Source organism: Macaca mulatta, chromosome 1 (assembly GCF_049350105.2).
Source record: "Macaca mulatta isolate MMU2019108-1 chromosome 1, T2T-MMU8v2.0, whole genome shotgun sequence".
Taxonomy (NCBI): domain Eukaryota; kingdom Metazoa; phylum Chordata; class Mammalia; order Primates; family Cercopithecidae; genus Macaca; species Macaca mulatta.
In genome coordinates this window covers 224607510-224627260 of record NC_133406.1, presented here as the reverse complement: position 1 = coordinate 224627260, position 19751 = coordinate 224607510, and the positions used below count along the sequence as shown (strand labels likewise).

The window sequence follows — 19751 nt, the reverse complement described above, 5'->3', positions numbered from 1 at the left end:
AAAAATACAAAAATTAGCCTGGCATGGTGGTGTGCCCATGTAGTCCCAGCTACTCCAGAGGCTGAGGCAGAAGAATTGCTTGAACCCAGGAGGCAGAGGTTGCAGTGAGTCAAGATTGTGCCACTGCACTCCAGCCTGGGCAATGGAGCAAGACTCTGTCTCAAAAAAAAAAAAAAACCAGGCACATTGGCTCATACCTGTAATCCCAGCACTTTGGGAGGCCAAGGTGGGCGGATCACCTGAGGTCAGGAGTTTGAGACCAGCCTGACCAACATGGTGAAACCCCATCTCTACTAAAAATACAAAATTAGCCAGGCATGGTGGCACATGCCTGTAATCCCAGCTACTTGGGAGGCTGAGGCAGGACAATTGCTTGAACCCAGGAGGCGGAGGTTGTGGTGAGCCGAGATTGCGGCATTGCACTCCAGCCTGGGCAACAAGAGCAAAACTCCATCTCAAAAATTAAAATAAAGTAAAATAATAAAAATATGCTGAGTGGGTACCAAAGAAATAGAATGAATAAGATCAACTATTAGCACAACAGGGTGACTATAGTCAATAATAATTTAATTGTATATCTAAAAGTAAAAGAGGCCGAGCATGGTGGCTCACACCTGTAATCCCAGCACTATGGGAGGCCGAGGCAGGTGGATCACCTGAGGTCAGGAGTTCAAGACCAGCCTGGTCAACATGGAGAAACACTGTCTCTATTAAAAATACAAAAATTAGCCAGGCATGGTGGCAGGTGCCTGTAATCCCAGCTACTTGGGAGGCTGAAGCAGGAGAATTGCTTGAACCTGGGAGGCAGAGCTTGTGATGAGCTGAGATCGTGCCATTACACTCCAGCCTGGGCGACAGAGTGAGACCGTCTCAAAAAAAAAAACAAAAAAAAAAACCACATATATATATATATATTCACAATGGATGCTCCAGCTTAGGCAATAGAGTGAGTGAGACTTCAAGGGTAACCATCCTCTGAAGCATTTATCCTTTATGTTACAAACAATCCAATTATATTGTATTGTATTGTATTGTATTGTATTGTATGCAGAGTTTCGCTCTCGTTGCCCAGGCTGGAGTGCACTGGCGTGATCTCAGCTGACTGTAACCTCCGCCTCCTGAGTTCAAATGATTCTCTCCTGCCTTAGCCTCCTGAGTAGCTGGGATTACAGGCACCCACCGCCATGCCCGGCTAATTTTTGTATTAGTAGTAGAGACGGGGTATCACCATGTTGGCTAGGCTGGTTTCGAACTCCTGACCTCAGGTGATCCACCCGCCTCAGCCTCTCAGAGTGCTGAAATTACAGGCATGAGCCACTGTGCCTGGCTGGAAAAAATCTCTTGTCTTTGGAGTTGCTAAATTGTTCTTGCTGGAACAGGCTGCACTCATTCCCCTTTCTCTGGCCCATGTGGAAAAGGCCTAGTCTGTGGTAGGAAAAAAATTAGTCCAACTTACTGATTGGCAAGGACAAGCCTTTGTGTGATGCACTGAGAGGAGACCCCAGCAGGCTGAAAGCCTGGTTCCTACAGGCTCAATTCTGTGAGATACGCTCCTGTCCTCATATCCTTCCATCACTTGCATTGAAGAGTTGAGGAAACATGCCCTTATTTTACAGATGAAGAAACTGAATCGAGAGAAAGCAATTTGCCCAAGGCTACTGAACTAGTAAGAGGCACAGACAAAACTCCAAATTCCTCTTTCTTTCCTTCCTTCCTTCCTTCCTTCCTTCCTTCCTTCCCTCCCTCCTTCCCTCCTTTCTTCCTTTTTTTTTTTTTTTTTTTTGAGACGGAATCTCACTCTGTCCCCCAGGCTGGAGTGCAGTGGTGCAATCTCGGCTCACTGCAACCTCTGCCTCCCGGGTTCAAGTGATTCTTCTGCCTCAGCCTCCTGAGTAGCTGGGATTACAAGCGCCCGCCACCACGCCCAGCTAACTTTTTGTATTTTTAGTAGAGATGAGGTTTCACTGTGTTAGCCAGGATGGTCTTGGTCTCCTGACCTTGTGATTCGCCCGCTGCGGCCCCCCAAAGTGCTGGGATTACAGGTGTGAGCCACCACGCCTGGCTTTGCTTTTCTTTTTTTTAAGAGATGGACTTTGTCACCGAGGCTGGAGTGCAGTGGTGCCATCATAGCTGACTGCAGTCTCGAACTCCCGGGCTCAAGCAGTCCTTCCCCTTTAGCCTCCTGAGTAGCTAGACTACAGGCACACACCACCTTGCCCAGCAACAAAGTGCCTTTTGGCTGGACATGGTGGCTCATGCCTGTAATCCCAGCACTTTGGGAAGCCACGCATGGTGGCACGCGCCTGTAATCCCAGCTACTAGGGAAACCGAGGTGGGAGGATCGATTGAGCCCAGGGGGTCGAGGCTGTAGTGAGTCGTGATTGTATCACTAACACTCCAGCCTGGGCAACAGGCTTTCACCTCTGTTGAAAGCTAGCATTTATTGAGCAACAAGCATTAAAATATGTTCATTTCAAAGACAGGAAATGGGCCGGGCGCGGTGGCTCACGCCTGTAATCCCAGCACTTTGGGAGGCCGAGGCGGGCGGATCACAAGGCCAGGAGATCGAGACCACGGTGAAACCCCGTCTCTACTAAAAATACAAAAAATTAGCCGGGCGCGGTTGTGGGCGCCTGTAGTCCCAACTACTCGGGAGGCTGAGGCAGGAGAATGGCGTGAACCCGGGAGGCGGAGCTTGCAGTGAGCCGAGATCGCGCCACTGCACTCCAGCCTGGGCAACAGAGCGAGACTCCGTCTCAAAAAAAAAAAAAAAAACAAAGACAGGAAATGAAGGCTCAGGCTCCTCTGAAGCGTGAGGGCCTGAAACTGCTATTTGAAGATCAACTGGACTGTTCTGCCTTCACCCTTTGCTTCTAACCCTGGCTGTCTCTTTCTTAGATGAACCACTACCTACCCACCCACCTGCCCTGGAGACACGTGGAGGCTTTTGTGTCTTCTGGCCCAGGTAGGGTCCATCAAATTCCTTTCCTGGGACTGCTTGATGGGTGCTGCAGGGAAGAATCCCTCTTGCTGCACTAGGAGGGTGTGAGCATGGGGCCGCCAGCTCCATGGGAATCCCTCCCTCTGTAGGGAGAGCCTAGCTGAGCTCAAAGCCAATGCATAGACATGGATAGGTGGAGAGAGAAAGCCTTACTGGTATCATTTGGTCTCTGGGATCCCGCCAGTCCTGAGGCCCCAACCAGTGATTTGAGCCATACATTCCCCTTTTGCTTCAGCCAGTTTTAGTCTAGTTTCTTTCACTTTTTTTTTTTTTTTTTGAGACAGAGTCTCATTCTGTCGCTCATGCTGAAGTGCAGTGGTGCAATCTCAGCTCACTGCAACCTCCACCTCCTGGGTTCAAGCGATTCTCCTGCTTCAGCCTCCAGTTTCTTTCACTTGTGACTAAAAGTCATAACTACCAAAAGTTCTCAGTGCCAAAATGCTAGATGCCACCTCTGTGTCCACAACCCTTCATCCCCAACAACCAGCCCCACTCACTTTGTGATTTCCTCTAAGACTGCCTCTGGTAAGGCCAGCATCTCTACCAGCAGGGACAGGATCTCAAAGAGTAGAGTGTGGGGGTTGTGGGGAGCCATGTCCGTCAGGGCATTCTGTTCTGGAGACAAGGGATAGTGGCTGCCATTACCACAGGGCAGTCCTGAATGCCCTCTCCTTTCCCCGCAAGCAACCTCCCAGCAGCTCCTCCTCCAGTTCTGACTACCCTGGGCTCATCCCTGCTCACCCACAGAGCAGAAGAAGCGCCTGGTGTCTGTCATCACAGCCAAGAAGTCTTTGAAATCCACATGACCGTCTCCTGTGGAGGCCAGAGGAGTAACTGGGTGGGCAGGGACCTTCGGAACAGGTCCGTGCCTTGCAGCCCAGGCGTGGTTATTAGAAGTTACTCTCTGGGTCTGATGATCAAGCAGTGCATACTCAATGCAGACAACATGGGGCACACAGGAAAGTAGAAGCTGAAAGTGCTCACACCTGTAATCCTAGCACTTTGGGAGGCGAGGTGCGTGGATCACCTGAGGTCAGGAGTTTGAGACCTACCTGGCCAACATGGTAAAACCCCATCTGTACTAAAAATACAAAAATTAGCTAGGAGTGTTGGCGCACACCTGTAATCCCAGATACTTGGGAGGCTGAGGCAGGAGAATCGCTTGAATCTGAGAAGCAGAGGTTGCAGTGAGCCAAGATGGTGACACTGCACTCCAGCCTGGGCGACAAAGCAAGACTCTGTCGCAAAAACAAACAAAAAAGCAAAAAAAAAAAAAAAAAAATTGTTAAGAATTTATATGATGTTGGGCGCAGTGGCTCACACCTGTAATCCCAGCACTTTGAGAGGCTGAGGCAGGCAGATTCCTGGAGTCCAGGAGTTTGAGACCAGCCTGGGCAACAAAGACCCTACCTCTACAAAAAATAAAAAATTAGCCAGGCGTGGTAGTGCGCCTATAGTCCCAGTTAGGAGTCTGAGGTGGCAGGATTGCTTGAGCCTAGGAGGTCGAGGCTGTGGTGAGCAGGGATCACAGCATTACACTCAGCCTGAGCAACAGAGCCAGACGTCGTCTCAAACAACAAGAACAACAAAGGCATTTCTAGACTGTGACAGCAGAGCATTAAACCAAGCATGGAATCCTTTAGGTGCAGAGCCTCATGCAACTGCACAGGCTTCAAGCCAGTGAAGCAGGCCCTGCTTGGGACGCAGAGTGGAGCCCTCTGCTACTCACCATTGACATCAGCACTCATCAGGGCGTCCTCCACCTGGGCCGGCGTCACAGAGAAGCCCATTAGGAGCAGGATGTTCTTCAGGCTCTGTGCATCCACCTCACCAGGGCCATTGAAGATCTCAAAGTAGCTGCGGAAGGCTGTGGGGAGGGCAGGGTTGTGTGGGGTGGGGGCGTTTCTTGTTTGTCTCGTTCATCCCATCACCCCAACCGCCCTCCTGCCAGCTGCCTCCACCATCAAAAGTGAAAATAAAAGAGCCGGATGCGTTGGCTCATGCCTGTAATCCCAACATTTTGGGAGGCTGAGGCAGGCAGATCACCAGCCTGGCCAACATGGTGAAACCCTGTCTCTACTAAAAATACAAAACTTAGCTGGGCATGGTGGTGCATGCCTGTTGTCCCAGCTACTTGGGAGGCTGAGGCAGGAGAATCGCATGAACCCGGGAGGCGGAGGTTGCAGTGTGCTGAGATTGTGCCACTATACTCCAGCCTGGGTGACAGAGCGAGACTCCAAAAAAAAAAAAAAAAGAGAAAGAGAGAGGGAGGGAAGGAGAGAGGGAGGAAAGAGAAAGAAAAAGAAAAAAAGAAAAGAAAGGGCTGTGATCCCGTTGACTCACTCTGCTGTCTATTCCAAATCCAGGCCAAGGGTTTAGTTTGGGTGCCAACAGCTCAGCTAATTAGTGGCCTTCACTCAGCGCCAGTGGCCCACCCACTTTAGGGCACCCTACTGTGTGCCAGACACTGGACTAGACTCTTTATAGCCATGTTCTCAAGAGTAGAGTGCTTATTCCCATTGTAACGATGGGGAGCCTCAGAACAATGTAACTGAGGCTCAGAGGTTAGATGACTGGACAGTTTTTCTGACTAAGTCTGTGCCCTGGTCCTTGGTCGATCTGGTCCTTGGTTGATCTGGATGAACGCCGTCGAAAGGATTGCTGCCTTGTGTGGACCAGACCTTGTGTGGACCAGAGGATGGGAAGGGTCTGAGAACACCGCAGAGCAGCACCAAGTGATACAAAGGCTGTGTACTAGTCAGATTGTGTGTCAGGTTTCTCAGCCCCATGGCAAAATCTGGGTTGGAGTCAATAGAGGGTCTTACTCTGTTGATCCAGCTGGAGTGCAGTGGTGTGATCATGGCTCACTGCTTCCTGGATCTCCTGGGCTCGAGGGGATCCTACTATCTGCGCCTCCCCAGTAGCTCGGATGACAGGTGCACACCACCATGCCCAGCTTTTTTTTTTTTAATTTTTATTTTTAGTAGAGATGGGGTCTCCCTATGTTGCCCAGGCTGGTCTTGAAATCCTAGGCTCAAGCAATCCTCCTGCCTCAGTCCCCCAAAGTGCTGGAGTTACACGCATGAGCCACCGTGCCCGGCCTGGCTCTGCCATTTAATAAGCTGGATTGCTCTTATGTTGAAGCCCTAACCCCCAGTACTTCTGAACCTGCCTGTGTTTGAAGATAGGGCCTTCAAAGAGGTGATTAAGTTAAAAAGAGGCCTTTAGTGTGTGTCCTAATCCAATCCAACTGGAGTCCTCATGCAAAAAGGAAATTTGGGCTAAGTGTGATGGCTAACACCATCCACCCAGCACTTCGGGAAGCTGAGGCAGTAGAATCACTTGAGCCCAGGAGTCTGAGACCAGCCTGAGCAACATAAGAAACTTCGTCTCTAGGCCGGGCGCGGTGGCTCAAGCCTGTAATCCCAGCACTTTGGGAGGCCGAGACGGGCGGATCACGAGGTCAGGAAATCGAGACCATCCTGGCTAACACGGGGAAACCCCGTCTCTACTAAAAAATACAAAAAACTAGCCGGGCGAGGTGGCGGGCGCCTGTAGTCCCAGCTACTCGGGAGGCTGAGGCAGGAGAATGGCGTGAACCCGGGAGGCGGAGCTTGCAGTGAGCTGAGATCCAGCCACTGCACTCCAGCCTGGGCGACAGAGCGAGACTCCGTCTCAAACAAAAAAAAAAAAAAAAAAAGAAAAAGAAACTCTGTCTCTATAGAAAATTTTAGAAATTAGCCAGGCACAGTGGCACATGCTTGTAGTCCCAGCTACTCAGGAGGCTGAGGTGGAAGGATTACTTGAGCCCCAGAGGTAGAGGCTGCAGTGAGGTAGGATCACACCACTGCACTCCAGCCTGGGTGACAGAGCAAGGCCCTGCCTCAAATAAGTAAATAAATAAATAAATAAATAATGCAAATTTGGACACACACAGAGATACCAGGGTTGCCCATTCACAGAGGAAAGACCATGTGAGGACAATGAGAAGACAGCTGTCTGCAAGCCAAGCAGGGAGGCCACAGAAGAAAGCAACCTGCCGACACCCTGATCTTGGACTTCCAGCCTCCAGAACTGTGACAAAAGAAATGTCTGCTGTTTCAGCCATCCAGTCTGTGGTCCTCTGTTATGGCAGCCCGCTCTGACTAGGACGCTGGGCATGGGCAAGTTGCTGCACTTCCATCAGCCTCTATTTCCGTATCTGTACGATGGCCGTAACAACAGCGCACCCTCTTGGAGGTATTGTATGAACTCAGTGCCTGGCACACAATAGCCTCTGTTAGCCTGGAAGTCTCTGACAAACAGCGCTGAATGGTGGGGAAGAGGTGGGGCTAGGACTGGTGTTGGGGCATGTGGTGACCTGTCGTGGGCAGGCACATCACAGAAGGAAAAACCAGAGCAACTCTCAGAAGCAAGTGTGATCACTCAGAATGCCTCGTGGTTTGAGCCATCGGAGCAGGGCAGTCGGCCCTTTATTACCAGACAGGGATTGGGAGTTGTGGGACCCTGAGTCTCTAAGTCAAAGTGGCACATTGTTCATGAACTGCTCAAGGAGGTGGGCAGGGAGAGCTGCACTTAGGAAGGTGGCTAGGGAGTTGTATATTATTATTATTATTATTACTATTTTTAAGACAGAGTCTCGCTCTGTCGCCCAGGTTGGAGTACAGTGGCGTGATCTCGGCTCACTGCAACCTCCGCTTCCCGGGTTCAAGCGATTCTCATGCCTCAGCCTCCTGAGTAGCTGGGATTATAGGCACGCACCACCACACCCGGCTAATTTTTGTATTTTTAGTAGAGACGGGGTTTCACCATGTTGGTCAGGCTGGTCTCGAACTCTTGACCTCGTGATCCACCCACCTAAGCCTCCCAAAGTGTGGGGATTACAGGTATCAGCCACCGCGCCCGGCTGGAGTTGTATATTATTTTATTTTTAAGAGAGGGTCTTGCTCTGTCCCCCAGGCTGGAGTGTAGTAGCATAATCATAGCCCACCATAACCTCAAACTCCTGAGCTCAAGTGATCCTCCCACCTCAGCCTCCTGGGTAGCTGGGACTACAGGCTCATGCCACTATGTATGGCTAATTTTTAAATTTTTTGTAGATATGGGGGTCTTACTATGTTGCTTAGGCTAGTCTTGAACTCCTGGCCTCAAGCGATCCTCCTGCCTCAGGCTCCCAAAGTGCTGGGATTATAGGCATGAGCCACTGTGCCCAGCCATGGTAGAGGGTTTTAATACTAAAAGGGGTGGACTTAAAGGATGGGGTCACAGGGAGCCAGTGAGAGCATCCAGGGAAGACAGAGGAAGGGACCACTTTGGCCAAGAGGGTTGCAGGCTTTGGGGAGGAGTGGGGGATGGAAGGAGGATGTACATCCATTCTTCTAGGGCCAGGGTGATGGGGGAGTGGGGTCACAGGACCCCGTCCTGAGGACAATAGAGAGCAGGGTAGGCATTCAGAACTTTTTAACTTTTTGGTGAAGGTGAGATGCAGTGGGAATGGGGGAGATGCTTAGGCTGGTGTCCTTGTTTAATGATGAGGGACTGTCTAGGATGGGCAGGGTTCCGGGAGCCCTGTCTCCTATCCAGGGTGCTCTGAAGAGGACCATGGAGCAGGCTTGGGTTAAGGGAAGCAGAAACTATTCCAAAACCTAAATCACTCTGCAAGGCTTCTGTCATTCTCTCAGAGAGGCAGCTCTGGCACAGGGAGAGCGCTGGACTTCGAGTCAGAAGACCTAGCACAAGGCCGGGCGCGGTAGCTCACGCCTGTAATTCCAGATTTTGGGAGGCCGAGGTGGGTAGATCGGTTGAGTTCAGGAGTTTGAGACCAGCCTGGCCAATATGGTGAAACTTCGTCTCTACTAAAAATACAAAAATTAGCCGGGCGTGGTGTCACACACCTGTAATCCCAGCTATTCAGGAGGCTGAGGTAGGAGAATCGTTCGAACCCTGGAGGCAGATGTTGCAGTGAGCTGAGATCGTGCCACTGCACTCCAGCCTGAGCGACAGAGTGAGATTCTTTCTCAAAAAAAAAAAAAAAAAAAAATTGACCCAGCATGAGTTCTGGCTCCGCCAACCCAGCAGCTTTGTGAGCTGGGGCCACCCCCTTACCCTGCCCTGCCCCACAGGCCAAGTGCAGAAAACCGCTGCTGGATCTGCTACACGGGGCTGTGGTGGGCATGGCGGCAGCCGTGTGATCTGGAAAACACCCCAGTCTGCCCTGCACCTATAAACCCCCAAGGACCAAGGGTCCTGCCTGTGCTGGGACCTCCCTGGCCTCCCTGCCCTCACCTTCCTCTTGCTTCAGGGTCAGTTGCTCCTCGGACTTTTCCCGGTTTTGATACAGCTTTTGGAGGCTCTGCTCTTCCGGCTCCTGCCTGCAGAGGACAGAACCCCGGCCCAGGGCAACATCCGGCCGCCCACCCTGCTGATAGCTAGGGGAGGGGTTGGGGAAGCCTGCAGGAGGAGGTCGTTGGGGAGGCTTTGAGGAGCCAGGAGGGCTCAAGAATGGCAGGAAAAAGGAGACCCAGAGGAGGAGTGGGATAGAGGAGAGGGGGACTAGAGGGAGACCCCTTCGGGGGAGTTAGAAAAGGGGTCAGAAATGGGGGAGGAGGCAGAGACATGGGAGATGTGGAGAGGAGACACGTGAGGAGAAATGGAGAGTGGGGGACACACAAGGGAACAGGCAGGTACAGGGACCTGCATCTGGGACAAGGCTCTGATTTTGGGGCCTTTCAGGAGCGGGCAGGTGGGCAGCGGGGGCTCCTACCGTGCCTTGGCGTAGCTCAGGGTTCTCTCGCTGCTGTGGTGCGAGAGCTCCATCCTTCTCCAGCCCAGGTCCAGGGCAGGGCACAGCAGGACAGGGCAAGGCGTGGAGGTGGGGACCGGGGCTCCCACAGGGGCAGGCTCTGGCCCAGGAGCTGACAGCCTGGCCCACGATGGGCCACTGGCAGGGGCCGAGGCAGGGGTCTGAGGCAGGCTTGGGGATGAGGTGGGCACTGGGGTCAGGGTCCTGGGGGACTTCTGGGCTGTCAGGGACCGGGCCTTCAAGGCTCTCCGATGGGAGGCTTCCACTTTCTCCACCTCCAGCAAGCACTTCATGAAGCCCTGACGGAATTTCCTGAGGTTCTGTGTCCCTGCAGCCACCACGGGCTTCTGAGGCTGCTGCTGCACACGGTCCGGCTCCCGCCTCTCTCCAATGTCCCTCACCTCCTGGGGATAGGGGAGGGGATCCAGGAGGCCTCTAGCAGGCCAGAGTGTCCCCCAAAGCTCCTCCCTGCCATCCCATCTCCAGAGATCCTCAGACTGCCCCTTACTCTCTGAGCCTTCGGAGGATGTACCCCAAATCTCACATGCACCCCACTGTGCTCCTGCCCCACGTCCTCCTGCCCCACGTCCTCCCCAACACTTGACTTGCTACCTCCCAGTGAGCTGGGTTTGTTTTCTTGTTGTTGTTGTTGTTGTTTTTTGAGACAGGGTTTTGCTCTGTCACTCAGGCTGGAGTGCGGTGGCGTGATCTCAGCTCATTGTAGCCTTGACCTTCCAGGCTCAAGTGATCCTCCCACCTCAGCCTCCAGAGTAGCTGGGACTACAGCTGCGCACTACCACGCCCAGGTAATCTTTTTTTTTTTTTATTTTTTTTTTTGAGATGATGTCTTGCTGTGTTTCCCAGGCTGGAGTGCAGTGGTGTGATCTTGGCTCACTGCAACCTCCACCTCCCAGGTTCAAGTGATTCTCCTGTCTCAGCCTCCTGAGTGGCTGGGACTACAGGCATGCACCACCATGCCCAGCTAATTTTTATATTTTCAGCAGAGACGGGGTTTTGCCACATTGACCAGGCTGGTCTCGAACTCCTGACCTCAGGTGATCTGTCTGCCTCGGCCTCCCAAATTGCTGGGATTACAGGCATGAGCCACTGCACCCGGCCTAATCTTTGTATTTTTTGTAGAGACAGGGTTTCACCATGTTGCCCAGGCTGGTCTGGAACTCCTGACCTCAAGTGATCCTCTGCCTTGGCCTCCCAAAGTGCTGGGATGACAAGTGTGAGCCGCCACACCTGGCTGAGCCATGGTCTTGAGTGAGTTACTCCCGGTCCCACCACTTGGCCTTGTTCATGCCTGTTGTCTGCCCTCCTGACCAGAAGGTAAGCATTATTGAGGGCAGGACCTTGGCTGCCTCTTTTATTCCTGTACACCTGCTTCTCATTCACTCAGCAACCCCAGGCTCTCTTGCACCTGTTCCCTCTCCTCAGAGGGACTGGCTGTCCCCATTCTGCCTCCTGCCAGGCCAGGCTTTTCTCCCAATCAAAGGCGCTGTGCTTACTACACACTCTCTCTTCCTAAGTTATCAACTTTGCTTTCCCCACCAGATTACTCCTATTAGCATGTAAATATATTATCATCTTCCCTCTTTTATTTTGAAAGAAATAGGGTCTCATTTTGTTGCCCAGGCTGGAATGCAGTGACACGATCTCAGCTCACTGCCACCTTGAATTCCTGGGCTCAAGGGATAATCCCACCTCAGCCTCCCAAGTGGCTAAGACTACAGGTGCTCACCACCAGGCCCAGCTAATATTTTAATTTTTTGTAGAGACAGGGTCTCGTCTTGCCCAGGCTGGTCTCAAACCCCTGGGCTCAAATGATCCTCCTATCTCAGCCTCCCAAAGTGCTGGGATTACAGATGTGTGCCACCAAAGCCGGCTAATCTTCCTTCTTTAAGAAAAAAACAGTCTCCTGATACCACCTCACCTCCATCATCCCAGTTCTCTGCTCCCCTTCTATTGCAAAATTCCTTGAAAGCGTTGGCTGTCCTGACTCCACACTTCCATCTCCAGTCAGGCTCTGCCTAGCACTCTCTAAAGCTGCTCTTGCCATGCCACGGTCAGATCTCTGCCCTCATCTGAGTTGACCCCTTGGCAGCATTAGACACAGATGCCCATTCACTCTGTCCTTCTGGAAATGCCTCCTGCCCTAGACTCCCGCCCCTCACTGGTTGCTCTGCCCCTGCCTCTGGTGCTGGCTCCTCCTCACTCGTGCTCCATTTCTCAATGTTGTGGAGACCCGGGGATTTGTCCTCAGTCCTCCCCCTGCTCTGGGCTCCCTCCCTCCCTAGAAGTCATCTTCCTGCCCATGACTCCATTTTCCTCACGTTTCTTTGTCCTTCCTAATACCAGACGTCCTCCTTGACATCTCTTCTTGGGTGTCTAGAACAGGAGCAAAGCAGAGACCTCAGGTTCCTCTCATCTGCTGCTATCCAGGCTTGTGTCTCACTTAATGACATCACCTGTGGCTCACGCCCCAGACCTAGAGTCCTTGTTTTTATTTTCCAACTTTTTTTTTTTTCCTGTGATAACATACACATAACATTTACCATCTTTGTTTGTTTGTTTGTTTTGAGACAGAGTCTCACTCTGTTGCCCAGGCTGGAGAGCAGTGGCTGGAGATCTTGGCTCACTGCAACCTCTGCCTCCTGTGTTCAAGCAATTCTCCTGCCTCAGCCTTCCAAGTAGCTAGGATCACAGGTGTGCACCACCATGCCTGGCTAATTTTTGTATTTTTAGTAGGGGCAGGGTTTCACCATGTTGGCCAAACTGGTCTCGAACTCCTGACCTCAGGTGATGTGCCTGCCTCGGCCTCCCAAAGTGCTGGGATTACAGGCATGAGCCACCACACCCGACCACATTTACCACCTTAATGATTTTCTTTCTTTGTTTTTTTTTTTGTTTTTTTTGTTTTTGTTTTTTTTGAGATGAATTCTCGCTCTGTTGCCACGCTGGAGTGTGGTGGCATGATCTCGGCTCATTACAACTTCCGCCTCCTGGGTTCAAGCAATTCCCCTGCCTCAGCCTCCCGAGTAGCTGGGACTACAGGTGCACGCTACCAAGCCTGGCTAATTTTTTGTATTTTAGTAGAGACAGGGTTTCACCATGTTGGTCAGGATGGCCTCGATCTCGTGACCTCGTGATCCACCCGCTTCAGCCTCTCAAAGTGCTGGGATTATAGGAATGAGCCACTGCATCCAACCAACGATTTTCTTTTTTTTTTAGAGACAGAGTCCTGCTATGTTGCCCAGGCTGGTCTTTTCATCTTGTAGAACAGAAACTCCATATCCATTAAATAATAACCTCCTATCACCACTCCCCCGAGCCCTGGCAACTACCATTTCCACTTCCTGTCTCTACGGATTTGACTAAGAATCTCGTATAAGGCCAGGCGCGGTGGCTCACGCCTGAAATCCCAGCACTTTGGGAGGCTGAGGCAGGCGGATCATGAGGTCAGGAGATCGAGACCATCCTGGCTACATGGTGAAACCCCGTCTCTACTAAAAATACAAAAAAAAAAAAAAAAAAAAAAAATTAGCCAGGAGTGGTAGCGGGTGCCTGTAGTCCCAGCTACTCGAGAGGCTGAGGCAGGAGAATGGAGTGAACCTGGGAGGCAGAGCTTCCAGTGAGCCAAGATCGTGCCACTGCACTGCAGCCTGGGTGACAGAGCAAGACTCAGTCTCACAAAAAAGAATCTCATGTAAGTGGAATTGCTTGGTCTTTTTGTGACTGGCTTATTTCACTTAGCATAACATCGTCAAAGCTCATCCATGTGGCAGCATGTGGCAGAATTTCCTCCCTTTTTAAGGCTGAATAATCTATTGTACGTACAGACCACATTTGGCATATCCATTCATCTGTCAATGGACACTTGGGTTGCTTTCATCTGTTATCCACTGTGAATAATACTGCTATGAACATAAGTGTACAAAGATCTCCTTGAGACCCTGCTTTCAATTCTCTGGGGTATATACCCAGAAATGGAGTTTCAGCGTCGTATAGTAGTAATTCTACCTTTAATTTTCAGAGGAACTGCTATCATACTCTTTTCTTTTCTCTCTTCTCTTCTCTTCTCTTCTCTTTTCTTTCTTTTTTGAGACAGAGTTTTGCTCTTGTTGCCCAGGTGGGAGTGCAATGGCACGGTCTTAGCTCACTGCAACCTCTGCCTCCCAGGTTCAAGCGATTCTCCTGGCTCAGCCCCTGGAGTTGCAGGAACTATAGGCGCGTGCCACCACGCCTGGCTAATTTTTGTATTTTTAGTAGAGACAGGGTTTCGCCATATTGGCCAGGCTGGTCTTGAACTGCTGACCTCGAGCAATCTGCCCGCCTCGACCTCCCAAAGTGCTGGGATTACAGGTGTGAGCCACCATGCCTGGCCTGTCATACTGTTTACCACAGTAGCTGTACCATTTTCCATTTCCACCAGCAGTACATAGTGTTCCAGTTTCCTTGTCAACATTTGTTATTTTCTGTTTTTTGGGTTTTTTTACTTGTTATAGCAGTCGTCCTGATGAGTGTGAGCCTAAAGTCTTTTTTTTTTTTTTTTTTGAGACAGAGTCTCGTTCTGTCTTCCCAGGCTGGAGTGCAGTGGCGTGATCTTGGCTTACTGTAACTTCTGCCTCCCGGGTTCAAGTGATTCTCATGCCTCAGCCTCCCAAGTAGGTGGGATCACAGGTGTGTGCCACCACAGCCCAGCTAATTTTTTTGTATTTTTAGTGGAGACGGGGTTTTGCCATGTTGCCTAGGCTGGTCTCAAACTCCTGGCCTCAAGTGATCTGCCCACCTCAGCCACTCAAAGTGTTGGGATTACAGGCGTAAGCCACCGCATCCGGCCTAAACTGTATTTATTTGTTGACATGTAATGGTCTAGACTTTCCACCAACTAGGTCACAAGCTCCATTCACCATGAAGTCACCAGTTTCACAACTGTGTTTGGTATGCCGTCCTCAATATGTATGTTAACTAAACACTGATTATTTCACTTTTCTCAGTGACGTCTGAGAAGCAAGATAACGTAAATAAAGCACTTGGACAGAGTAAACGCTTAGCAAGCAGTAAGGTTGAAAATAATTATAGTTGACGGGTGCGGTGGCTCACGCCTATAATCCCAGCACTTTGGGAAGCTGAGGCGGGTGGATCACCTGAGGTAGGGAGTTTGAGACCAGCCTGATCAACATGGAGAAACCCCGTCTTTGCTAAAAATGCAAAATTAGCTGGGCGTTGTTCGCATGCCTGTAATCCCAGCTACTGGGGAGGACTGAGGCAGGAGAATTGTTTAAACCTGGGAGGCGGAGGTTGAGGTGAGCTGAGATCACACCATTGCAACTTCAGCCTGGGCAACAAGAGCAAAATTCCATCTCAAAAAAAAAAAAAAAAAAAAATTCTAGTCGAGTATTCTGAAGCCTAGAAAGGAGACCCAATTTTCCCATGCCAGAAACTCCTTTAATTGTTTTCCTGAATTAAAGGCAAATGCTCAATTTCTGTGAAGCCTAAAACAAACTAGCAATCAAAAGCATTTCTGGGCCAGGCGCGGTGGCTCATGCCTGTTATCCTAACACTTCGGGATGCTGAGGCAGGTGGATCGCTTGAGCTCAGGAGTTCGAGAACAGCCTGGGCAACATGGTGGAACCCTGTCTCTACAGAAAAAACAAAAATTAGCCAGGCATGGTCGCTCGCGCCTGTACTACCAGCTACTTGAAGGGGCTGAGGCGGGAGGATTACTTGAGCCCAGGAGGCGGAGGCTGCAGTGAGCCAAGATTGTGCCACTGCACTCTAGCATGGGCGACAGAATATGACCCTGTCTCAAAAAAAAAAAAAAAAAAAAAAAAGCAGTTCTGGGGCTCCTGCTCCATTGTGATATTGGGGGCCCAAGATGGTGGCCATGAATCCAGCCTCACTGTCATCTTGGCCCTCTGGCGACTACAGGGCTTCCAAAGTCCAAGGCCTCTGCCCCTGTCGCAGATATAGACTCTGAGCCCCAAGGTGGGTAGGGGTCTGTCTCAGAATATGTCCTATTATTTCAGGACCCAGCACCAAGCTCTGCTCCCAGCAGGTGCTCAGCCTGTGGGTGAATAATGGTGCCAAGCCCCTGACATCTTTCCTTCCAGCTTCTCCAGCCCATACACACCTGGATTCCTCCTTCTGCCTTCTCTGAGCCCCTTCGACCTGGCACTACGTGTCCTGTACAGACTACTGGGTTGACCTCTGTGCAGCTCTTGTGTCACTGCCCTGCTACCCCTGAGCCTGCGGGGGCTCCCTGGGACCGTCACGCCCATCCCTTCATCCACCTGTGCCACACGTGCAGTCACGTGGATACAGGGGTGCCTAGTCCCCAGCCTCAGGGAGCTCTAATCTAGTATTTTTTCTTCCAGCTTTGTGCAAGGTGTTAAGAGGGACGTTAGAGTGCTAAGGCCAAATGCTCCACTCTAGGACCGTGCAGGACGGGTCTCCGGGTGCAGGTGGGCCTTAGACCCACCTAGTTCTCTCTCGTTTTTCACTTGTTAAAAACGATTATATAGTTAAAGAATATGCTGGGAATGCAATATCCTAAGATAGGGAGGGACTGGTTGCAACACCCCCAGGATCTATCTGTTCCACTCCCCTGAGCCCCAGAAATAGGGCAGCCTTCAAGGCTTTAGCCCAGCAAAGCATGTCACCTTGAAGTATAAAACCCAGGGTGAGCTGCTTTCTGGGGTCCCTCAGCAAGTGGGGCACATGTAGACAAGACTCTCTCTGCCCCAGACAACTTTCCTGAGCCTTGGGGGCCAGGCTCACAGTGGATCCTATGCTTCTGTTGTCCTTTGCTGCCCATCTTATATAACATAATAAACCCATTTTATATAACACGTATGTGTGGATATTCTGCCTCACTGGACTCAGACAAGTTGGTAACCAGTACATGGTGAGCCTGCCTCACATACTGGATGCTTCATATCACAGCCAGCCTAGCTTTTCAGCTGCTCTGACCATCGTATCCAATATGCTCGTCCCATGAGGCCCAGATGATGGCCCTCTCCACCGTCAGTCTTCATTCACCTTCTTTCCTATCTCTGTAACTTTCCTTGTGATGGGTCTGCTGCTGCCTGGCTGCTCTTTCTTTGCTTTGCTTTTTTTTTTGGAGACGGAGTTTCATTCGTTGCCTAGGCTGGAGTGCAATGGCACGATCTCAGCTCACTGCAGCCTCTGCCTCCTGGGTTCAAGTGATTCTCCTGCCTCAGCCTCCCGAGTAGCCAGGACTACAGGCACCTGCCACCATGCCCAGCTAATTTTTTGTGGGGTTTTTTTTTTTTTTTTTTTTGAGACAAAGTCTCACTCTTGTCCCCCAGGCTAGGGTGCGATGGTGCAATCTCAGCTCACTGCAGCCTCTGCCTCCCGGGTTCAAGTGATTCTCCTGCCTTGGCCCCCTGAGTAGCTGGGATTATAGATGCCTGCCACCATGCCTGGCTAATTTTTTTGTATTTTTAGTAGAGACAGGATTTCCCCATGTTGGCTAAGCTGGTCTCGAACTCTAACCTCAGGTGATCCACCCGCCTCGGCCTCCCAAAGTGCTCGGATTACAGGCGTGAGCCACCGCACCCATCCCTGGCTACTCCCCTTTCTACTCCCTGGCTCTGTCTGTATTCCGTTCCCTCTGTATAGTCTAATACCAGTCCTCCCTCTCCAGAAAGCTACCCAGTGGTCCCAGGGGTCCTCTGAGTGCCTGCAGGACTTCCTGTCCAGGACTCTCATCTCTTGTGGTGCCACCAGCTCAGCTGCATCCTCCAGAGCAGGGAGCAGGAGCCCTCCCCAGCTTTCCTTGTCCTTTCCCTCCAAGCACTGGGCCTGGTATGCCACAGAGACTCAGTATGTACTTGCGGAGCCAAATTGTGCCCTCTCCTCTTCTCCCGCACAGTATCCAGCCCACTCTGTGCATGGGGTAGGGATGGGGGAAAAGGTGGAAACGCACAGGCAAGGAATAGTTCTTATTTCTCTCTCTCTCTCTTTTTTTTTTTCCAAGACAGAGTCATGCTCTGTTGCTCAGGATGGAGTGCAGTGGTGCGATCTTGGCTCACTACATCCCCTACCTCACAGGTTCAAGCGATTCTCCTGCCTCAGCCTCCTGAGTAGCTGGGACTACAGGCACACGCCACCATGCCTGACTAATTTTTGTATTTTGGCCAGGCAGGTCCTGAACCCCTGACCTCAGGTGACCCACCCGCCTCGGCCTCCCAAAGTGCTGGGATTATAGGCATAAGCCACCGCATCCAGCCTAGTTCCTATTTCTCATCTGATTTCTCACCAGTTCAGAGAGGTACCTTGTCTTATTCCCATCCACTCATTTATTCAACACATTCCTGTTGAGTACCTACCACGTGCTGGGCATTGTTTGAGGCACAAAGCACAGAGGGTAAGTCAACTAGCGAGGCTGCCCTCAGGGAGCTTGCATTCTAGATGATGAATAGGTTGACAACTTAAAGATCATGTCAGAGGGAGAAAGTACTACAAAGACAATAAAACAGGGCCATGTGATAGGCTGAGTGTGGCTGACAGGTTCCTTGAGATCGGCTGGCCAGGGAAGGCCTTGTGGAAAAACTGATGTCGAAATTGAAAAGTGAATGACTCAAAAGTTAGCCATTAGACTGTCTATGGGGAGGAGTTCAGGCACAGGCACACTCAAAGGCCCTGAGGTGAGACTAGGCTTAGTATATTCAAAGGCTGGAGGTCAGACCAGAGTGGCTAGACGTAGGGCTTTATGGATCTTGGTGAAGATTTTGGATCTTATTCTAAGAAGATGAGGCTTGGACTAGGGTAATGAAAGAGGGGGTGGAAGGAAGGGACGGATTCAGGATTTATTTTGTAGGTAGCACTAAACAGGGCTTGTTGACACACGTGAAAGGATTATCGAGGGAAAAGGAGGAATCACGTGATTTTGAGCTGGGTTGCATGAGCCCCTTGGGTGAGAAAGGCAGTGTCTGGACTGAAGAAGACTACTGTGGTCATGTTTGAGAAGTGAATTAGCCAGCCAGAGGGAATTCAAGTAGACCATTGTATATATGAACATGGAATTTAAAGGCAAGGTCTATGGCTGGGCGCGGTGGCTCACGCCTGTAATCCGAGCACTTTGGGAGGCCGAGGCGGGTGGATCACCTGAGGTAAGGAGTTCGAGAGCAGCCTGGCCAAAATAGTGAAACCCCGTCCCTACTAAAAATACAAAAATTAGCCAGGTGAGGTGATGCGTGCCTGTAATCCCACCTACTCGGGAGGCTGAGGCAAGAGAATCGCCTGAATCTCAGAGACAGAGGTTGCAGTGAGCTGAGACTGCACCACTGCACTCCAGCCTGGGCAACATTGACACTCTAGCCTGTGTCAATTAAAAAAAAAAAGGCAAAGTCTCATCTGAAGATGTGGATTTGGGAATCATTAGAGGGACTGAATGAGATCATCCAGGCAGAGAATGGAGATGGGAGACCAGAGTGTGGAGCCCCGAGGGTGGAGAAGATGAGGAGGAACTAGGGAGGGAGACTGGGAAGGAGTCGCTAGTGACATGGGAGGAGAACCAAGCTGGGGCTGTCACAGAGCCTGCAGAAGGCAGCATTGAGAAGAAGAGAGGGAGCCTCTGTGTCTTCTGCTGTTTCAAGGTGGGCTCTGTAAGGACAGAGCTTTTCCATTTGATAAGCCAGATGGAGATTATGGAGACCCCGATAAAAGCTCTCATATGGGGACGTGTTGAGAAAAGTCAAGCGGAGGAGGTGAGGGGGACAATTATTGAGGGACGGTGCTGCAAAGGGGAGCAAAGAAAGATGGCTTTTGATGTCGGGCATGGTGGTGCACGCCTGTAGTCCCAGCTACTCAGGAGGCTGAGACTAGCTTGAACCCGGGAGGTGGAGGTTGCAGTGAGCCGTGATCACACCACTGCACTCCAGCCTGGGCAACAGAGATTCTGTCTCAAAAAAAAAA

At 51.1% G+C, this 19751-nt stretch overlaps 1 protein-coding gene across 4 annotated transcripts in view; it reads right to left on the bottom strand.

The window, feature by feature from the left end:
* SPATA21 (spermatogenesis associated 21) overlaps window positions 1–19751 on the bottom strand; it is a 50404-nt gene that overhangs the window by 13364 nt on the left and 17289 nt on the right. For 2 of the 4 annotated variants that reach the window (XR_013407290.1, XM_028839118.2), the window contains 6 exons: window positions 10990–11127; window positions 9765–10207; window positions 9287–9372; window positions 4731–4868; window positions 3743–3814; window positions 3499–3616 (listed from right to left, as the gene is read on the bottom strand). Coding sequence is in view for 3 of the 4 variants with exons in the window: in XM_028839118.2 (XP_028694951.2) it covers window positions 3499–3616; window positions 3743–3814; window positions 4731–4868; window positions 9287–9372; window positions 9765–10207; window positions 10990–11064 (932 nt within the window). In the remaining variant the exon portion in view is untranslated. The remainder of the gene's footprint in view (window positions 1–3498; window positions 3617–3742; window positions 3815–4730; window positions 4869–9286; window positions 9373–9764; window positions 10208–10989; window positions 11128–19751) is intronic. The other 2 variants (XM_077972874.1, XM_015122247.3) reach the window with 1 other exon arrangement.